At 39.1% G+C, this 8,200-nt stretch overlaps 1 protein-coding gene across 2 annotated transcripts; it reads left to right on the top strand.

Annotated features, from left to right (window-relative positions):
* Window positions 1–1,632: 1,632 nt before the first annotated feature.
* LOC147283067 (Pentatricopeptide repeat (PPR) superfamily protein) lies at window positions 1,633–6,570 on the top strand. 2 transcript variants are annotated; one of them, XM_086247483.1, is made up of 5 exons: window positions 1,633–1,776; window positions 1,863–5,070; window positions 5,385–5,487; window positions 5,601–6,061; window positions 6,156–6,570. In XM_086247483.1, the coding sequence occupies exons 1-2, from the start codon at window positions 1,633–1,635 to the stop codon at window positions 4,959–4,961; spliced, it is 3,243 nt and encodes a 1,080-aa protein (XP_086103609.1). In that variant the 3' UTR covers window positions 4,962–5,070; window positions 5,385–5,487; window positions 5,601–6,061; window positions 6,156–6,570. The 2 variants fall into 2 exon arrangements, with proteins under 2 accessions (XP_086103609.1, XP_086103608.1); XM_086247482.1 differs by having other exon boundaries at window positions 5,601–6,067.
* The last annotated feature ends 1,630 nt before the right edge of the window (window positions 6,571–8,200 follow it).

Genomic DNA, 8,200 nt, shown 5'->3' with positions numbered 1-8,200 from the left:
CATTATTGTACTTGACTCAATGTACTAGACCGGACATCTCATTCGCTGTGAACTTGTTAGCTAGATGTACCTCTGCGCCAACACGCCGCCACTGGAATGGCATAAAAGACATTTTTCGCTACCTTAGAGGTACGATGGATATGGACTTATTCTATCCCTAGCTACGCATCAAGGAATGGATTGAACCCCCTCGATCCTCGGAATGATGCCCGCCTTTTTGGATATGCTGACGTAGGGTATCTATCAGACCTGCATAAGGCGCGTTCTCAAACTGGTTATGTCTTTACCATTGGGAATACAGTAATATCTTGGACGTCTACGAAACAGACCCTTTGTTGCTATCTCTTCGAATCATGTTGAGATTATAGCCCTTCACGAAGCAGTTCGTGAATGTATATGGCTAAGAGCAGTTTCCAAACATGTTCGAAGTACGTGTGGGCTGAATTCCACCACTGATGAACCAACGATTATCTATGAGGATGATGTCACTTGCATCCAGCAGATGAAGACGAGTTTCATCAAAGGAGACAACACCAAGCATATTGCACTGAAGTTCTTCTTCAATCAACAGCAACTAGAGCATCAGATGATTGAAGTCAAGCAGATCCGATCTCAAGACAACCATGCAGACCTCTTCACCAAGTCACTGCCAAAGTCCACGTTCTTGATGCATGTTCGAGGTATTGGTTTGCGTAGATTGGCTGATTTACCTAGTATGTAGTCTTCAGGGGGAGTCGACATCAGGGGGAGTATCCCGAAGCATACTCGCTTGACCATCGTGTACTCTTTTGTCCTTCGTCCAGGGTTATTTTGTCCACTGGGTTTTGTTACCTGGCAAGGTTTTAATGAGGCACATCTTGGCATGGTCACCCTACTCATACTACATCCTGAAGATGTGTTAGGATATGATATATATGCATTTGCTCATCTTTTCCCTTCGACCACGGGTTTTTCCCATTGGGTTTACTGGGCAAGGTTTTGGTGTAGCAACTCTAATGCACTCCGCTCCCATAGACATACTATCTGCTTATGATCCAGAAGATATGACTTCACCTACTTTCGAGGTTCTGATGCGACTACTCCACACTCACGCGCGTTGCACTCTTTTTCCTTCGACCAAGGTTGTTTTTGTTCCCACAAGGTTTTTATTACTTGGCAAGGTTTTAACGAGCCAACTTAGAAGCGCATAGTAGAGACAACACTAATGACATGGAATATCCAAGGGGGAGTGTTGTAAATATATTGTTATATGTGGCTATCCCTGTAATTAGTTGTAGGGGCATACTAGTAAATATACAAAACCTAGTAAACCCTACTTCTATATAAGGATATTTATAACATGAATGAAATAGACTGATCATATTCTCTCTGCCTCCTCTTTTCTACAACCCTAATTTGTACATACTTTTACAACAAAATTCTCATTTTTGAGTATTTGTAAGAATTATTAGAAGTTTTTCAGTAGTCTACTTCTGATTTCATTTTATGTAGTTAAAAGAAAATGTGAAGTATTTGTATGACTTCTCTTCGCTACATATGGACTAAAATATCTGGCCAAAGGGTCTTTGCACAATATGAAGTGAGGAATAGGGGTCCCATTGCCACTCCCATATCCCAATTCCTTGACAGATGATGAGTGGGTGTGGGTGTCTCAGGTCATTGATGGTCACTGTAAACCAATTCCACAAGCCTCCGGCTTTCCATCGCTTCCCGCGTAATTTCAAACACCAACTCACTCTCAAAACCAAACCCACCTCAGTTATCAATCTTCACAAGGTACTTCACTCTTTCTTTCTGTGCACTAAATCAATATTTCCTTCGGGTCTTGTCGTTTTGCTCTTTAATATCTGAAATTTCTGCAGTGCTGTCGTGGGAGTGTCATCGGGTTGAGCTTCGCAGAATATAGTAACGGAGCCAATGCCCATATCTTGGATGATTCTCTAGTTCACCAAAATGAAGGTAATTCAAAGGGAATCGAATTCCTGCATTCCATGGAAGCCCGTTGCATTCGTGCTAATTCTCAGACATTTATTTGGCTTTTAAAAGGGTGCTCGAATTCTGGGTCTTTCTTAGATGCCAGTAAGCTTCACTCTAGGATTTTAAAGTTGGGGTTTGACGGAGAACATGTAATATGTGACGGACTTATTGATGCTTATATTGCTGGTGGTGATTTAGAGAGCGCAGTTAAGGTTTTCGATGATATGCCCGATAGAAGTTTATTTTCATGGAATAACATTATTCATGGGTTTCTTGAGAAGAAGTTGACGCGTCGGGTATTAGGTCTCTTTTTGCGAGTGATAGCAGATAATTTGCATCCTGATGAGACCACGTTTGCCCGGGTTTTAAGGGCATGTGGTGGTGGTAGTGTCAGCTTCCAATTTGTGGAACAGATTCATGCTAGGATTATCTGTTGTGGTTTTGGTACTAGTTTGCGTGTATGTAATCCCTTGATCGATTTGTATTCCAAAAACGGATCCGTGGATTCTGCTAAAATGGTCTTTGATAAATTGCATTTAAGGGATAATGTTTCCTGGGTGGCTATGATTTCTGGTTTATCTCAGAATGGACGCGAAGAAGAAGCAGTTCTCCTTTTCATCCAGATGCATAATTCAGGAACTTCCCCAACACCTTATGTATTCTCGAGTGTGCTAAGTGCCTGCGCCAAAATAGAGTTATTTAAGCTGGGAGAGCAGCTGCATGGCCTTGTTTTCAAGGGGGGATTTTCTTGTGAAACATATGTGTGCAATGCTTTTGTGACATTATATTCTCGTTCAGGAAACTTCATATCTGCAGAACAAATTTTCAAAACAATGTGGCACAGGGATGGAGTATCTTATAACTCACTGATCTCTGGGCTAGCTCAGTGTGGATTTAGTGATAGAGCATTGGAATTGTTCAAGAAAATGCACACTGACTGTTTGAAACCAGACTGTGTTACGATTGCTAGTCTTTTAAGTGCGTGCGCATCAGTTGGTGCTCTGCATAAGGGAAAGCAACTCCACTCATATGCAATAAAAGCGGGAATGTTATCAGATATTATCATTGAAGGTTCTCTGCTTGATCTTTATGTGAAATGCTCTGATGTGCAAACTGCCTATGAATTTTTCCTTACAACAGAGACCGAAAATGTGGTCCTGTGGAATGTGATGCTAGTTGCTTATGGGCAGCTAGATAATCTGAACGAATCATTTCAGATTTTTAGGCAAATGCATATTGAGGGCATGATTCCTAATCAATTCACTTATCCAAGTATTCTGAGAACCTGTACCTCTGTTGGAGCTCTCAATTTAGGAGAACAGATTCATACTCAAGTCATAAAAACTGGTTTTCAGTTTAATGTCTATGTCTGTAGTGTGCTCATTGATATGTATGCTAAGCATGGGGAACTAGATACTGCCCTTGGAATTCTCAGAAGACTCACTGACAATGATGTTGTCTCTTGGACAGCTATGATCGCAGGGTATGCACAGCACGATTTATTTGCTGAAGCTCTTATACTTTTTGATGAAATGAAAAACCGAGGGATTCAACCTGACAACATAGGATTGGCAAGTGCAATTAATGCATGTGCTGGTATTCAAGCACTGAATCAAGGAAGACAAATTCATGCTCAGTCATGTGTCTCTGGTTATTTGGATGATCTTTCAGTCAGCAATGCACTTGTTACCCTTTATGCTAGATGTGGTAGAATATGGGAAGCATACCTAGCATTTGAGAAAATTGATGCTAAAGATAACATATCATGGAATGGGTTGTTATCAGGGTTTGCACAGAGCGGTTACTGTGAGGAAGCACTGCAGGTATTTACCCGGATGAATAAAGAGGGAGTAGAAGCTAATTTGTTCACATTTGGCTCTGCAGTTAGTGCTGCTGCTAATTTAGCAAATATAAAACAAGGAAAGCAGATCCATGCCATGATTATAAAAACTGGGAATAATTCAGAAACAGAGGTTTCTAATGCTTTAATCACATTGTACTCAAAGTGTGGCAGCATTGATGATGCCAAGAGAGAATTTTTTGAAATGCCTGTAAAAAATGAGATTTCTTGGAATTCCATGATCACTGGCTATTCTCAACACGGGCACGGTATTGAAGCATTACATCTATTTGAGCAGATGAAACAACATGATGTAGTGCCAAGCCATGTCACATTTGTGGGAGTACTTTCAGCCTGTAGCCATGTAGGCTTGGTAAATGAAGGGCTTGGCTACTTCAAATCCATGAGCAAAGAGCATGGATTAGTGCCTAAACCTGAACATTATGCTTGTGTTGTTGATCTTCTAGGTCGAGCTGGTTCTTTGAGCTGTGCAAGAAAATTCATAGAGGAGATGCCAATGAAACCAGATGCAATGATTTGGAGGACTCTCTTAAGTGCTTGTATAACTCAGAAGAACACGGAAATTGGAGAGTTTTCTGCGCATCACCTTCTAGAACTGGAACCTGAAGACTCAGCAACTTACGTTCTACTATCAAATATGTATGCAGTGGCAGGAATGTGGGGTTGTAGGGATCAGACAAGGCAATTGATGAAGAAAAGGGGTGTGAAGAAAGAGCCTGGTCGTAGCTGGATTGAAGTCAACAATTTGGTTCATGCATTCTATGTTGGTGACCGGCTGCACCCCCTTGCAGATAAGATATATGAATTCTTAGGGGATTTGAATGAACAGGCGGCTAAAATTGGTTATGTCAAGGATGGTAACAACCTTTGGAATGATATAGAGCAACAGCAGAAGGATCTAACAGTATACATTCACAGCGAGAAATTGGCAATTGCTTTTGGCCTACTCAGTTTATCTAGTACAATTCCTATATGTGTAATGAAGAATCTTCGTGTTTGTAATGATTGTCATAATTGGATCAAGTACATATCAAAAATTTCAAACCGAACTATTGTAGTACGGGATGCTTATCGTTTCCATCATTTCGAAGATGGTGTTTGTTCTTGTAGAGATTACTGGTAAGAATATTGAAAGGTTATCAAGAAAACAGTGTTTTCATGGAGGATTTCAAATCACTTCATCGTCATATGAATGAGCCTCCTACTGGAGTCTCCTCTTATAGAAGACCACGGTATGGAAACCCTAACCAGCAGTTTTCTTTTACTGCTATTTTTACAGAGTTTTAGGGATCATGGCTTGTTAGCTCTTATGTGACACTGTTAACTAATGAAATGTTCTAATAGGTTCTATCTTGAACTATGGTAACTCTAAAACCTCCATTGTTTAATCCTCTATCTTAAATATCATATTACCTCTTCATATACTTTCTCAGGTGTACAAAAATGAGCTTCTGCTTTGTTAGCATGTCCGTTCTAGCTTCTCTACTGTTTTAAAGCTATTGAATATTTGGACTGATTCAAATTGCCTGCCCAATTTCTGTCTCAGCTACTGCTGCTTTCTGGAATTTGAAAATTTTAAGGACTTTGCAGTTGTTGATGGTCACTCAATTTAAGGACTTGTCTTATCATATTCCTGAACTTTTGGAAAGGTAACTCAGATACTTCTTTTTTTCCCCACAGGTCTTAATTTTCTTTTCTACTAAATAACCAGGCTAACTTTTCTTTTCTTTTTTTTTTTTTCTGAAAAAAAAAAAAAAATAAGCTTGGAGCTTTGGATCAATGAGGACTGGCAACACCTGCAGCATTCTGGAATAGCAGACACTTGAGATTTGAAGGCCTATATCATGACTGAGGCTAAGGTTCTCAAGCGAATTGGAGCAAACGTTCCTGCCTATAAGAATGTACCAAAGAAATCTCCCAGTCCTTTGCTTTAATGTCTGCAGCATCAGTTAAAGTTCCTCTAGAATTACTTGATTTGATGGGGACTTGAGAATGATTTTACCCCTTCTTAGAAAAAGAAAAAGAATCATGCTAAGAAGCGTCTTGGTTACTGCTTCCATCTACAAGTCCTGATTCTCCAATTTCAAACATTACAGTTTGAACCTGCTGTTTGGGATTGTGACTTGTGTTAATGCACAGTTTTGCATCTAAGGTACTGCATGGAACAGCAAAAGACTGCCCTCATTTTGCTGCTGTGAAAAACCGTGCTTACAGAATCCCGGGGTAAAGGTGATTTGAGTATTTCTTATTCATCTTTGACTTTTACCTGCTTTTTCTGATTGAAATTTGTTGATATCTTGTCCATTTGATGTCTTAGGTGAGAGAGTAGATATGTATGGCCTTTGCGAAATATACTGTCCTTAAAGAGTTCAGGAAGGTTCGGCAATGGTATCATGAGCTGTCTCTCTCTGCCTTGCTTGCAAAACAATGTTGGCGCCGTCTCTATAATCCTAATTCTCTTTGGGCTCAAGTTCTCAAGGGCCTCTATTTCCTGGATTGTAATGGTCTTCATGCTTTGAGGGGGTCTGGAGAATTGTGGGTCTGGATTTGCCGAGTTATTAATGGTGAATCTATTAATGTTGGATTTATTAATTAATTAACTTAATAATAAATAGAGGCCATCCCAGTAAAGTAACTAGACTACGTGTTGTTGAGGTTAGTGCTTCCGCATACATGTTAAGGGTAAACTAGCTAGAGGTTCCCCAACCCCCACACTGACTTGATCGATCATGTTGATGGACTTTAATGAGTACAACCTCCAGACTTAAGTAGAAACAAATATGATGAACTCTAGAAAATACAAAAATATTGTTTAACAAGACTGGTTTCTAGAATTTTCTAGAGAAGTATAATAAAAAAGAAAGGTCATGTTCGTTTTTCGTTTTGACTTTTGTCGAATATTTGGATTTATGGTTCCCTAGTGAAGAAACTTTGGACATGGCTAGGTGATTGTTGGAAATATGCCTTAAAATGCTAAACCAATGATAATTGGTTAACTAAAGGGGTTTGGTTAAAGTGACTCATTTCAATTAATGTGCATTACACATTAATAGGGCATATGCATTATTCACTATACTAGACCTCTAGGATTATTGTGTAAGTGAATGAATGCATCCATGGAAGTCTAAGTGAAAAAACATGATGAGCTTGGAGGCCTTAAGCTTGGAGGTCATTGAGGTTCATGTTATCGGATGTTTAGATTCCTAGGACTGGGTCTGTTTGATCGAAAAACCGAAAACTAATTCTAAATCAGAAAAAATCGAGCCAAAGGGTAACTGAAACCGAGACCCCGGTTTGTCCAACCAAACCGGGAAGGTCAGTTCGGTTCCAGCTCCCAGACTCCAAAATTGTCGATAAACCGAACCAAACCGGGTATATAAATATTTAATAAAATTAATATAATTATTTCAATTGAACCATATATTTATCATGGAAAAATGTTGAATGGTATATTTTTATAAGTTCTTGTACCTTATATATATATATATATTTATAATTCATAGTTGGTATATAATTATAGGAAAATTTTCAGGTAAGGACGTCCGCATTTTTCAAAATGTGCGAACGCAAACATAGTGTTGACATGGGGTAAACAGTGTGTCGACACACATGATATGTTGCAACAAGTTTTAGAATTTCGTGTCAACACACTGTCTATTTCATGTCGGCACTGTGTCGACGTTCGCACATTTTGAAAAATGCGGACGTCCTTACTAGAGAAGGACTGTATAACTATATACTAAATTCTAAAGCCTATATCCTATATCCCATATGTAACGCCCTGCAACCCGGACACGTCACAGTGGCACACACCTTAAGAATACCCGAGATTACAGCACCGAACCCCTGTGTCATAATCCAAAATATCCTCAAAATATATTAAGCCTTTTTATTTTAAAACCGGGTTGGATTAGAGATAAAACAAACAGCGAAAATTGAGTTTTTCTTAAATAAGAAATTTATAGCAAAACCAAACCATCGAGGTTAAACAAATTAAAAGATATTACCTCGAAACACAATTTCAGAAATTACTTAATAAGCCTGAAGCAATTTATAAAAAGATTTGCACTCTGAAATCCAAAATAGAAAGAAGAACTGTCTTCACTGCCATGTCTTCCTCGCTCTGCCTCCTCAATGTAGTTATCTTGCAAAACAACCAGCTACACCGTTGAATGATTCACTGGGTTACATGAAAAACCCGGAAAGCTATAAACCTCGTATAGGAAAACGAACACATGCTCAATAATATCAATTCAATACAACACTCAGTTATAATAATGGTCACCAAGGATATCATAAGCCACCATAAAGTACTTTCACAATTAAGTACCCTGAGAACCGTTTCCGAAATTAATACCTAGA

Source organism: Dryas octopetala, chromosome 6 (assembly GCF_963921425.1).
Source record: "Dryas octopetala chromosome 6, drDryOcto1.1, whole genome shotgun sequence".
Classification (NCBI taxonomy): Eukaryota; Viridiplantae; Streptophyta; class Magnoliopsida; order Rosales; family Rosaceae; genus Dryas; species Dryas octopetala.
The sequence above is the reverse complement of the archived record's forward strand: the minus strand, read 5'-3'. Positions and strand labels throughout refer to the sequence as shown.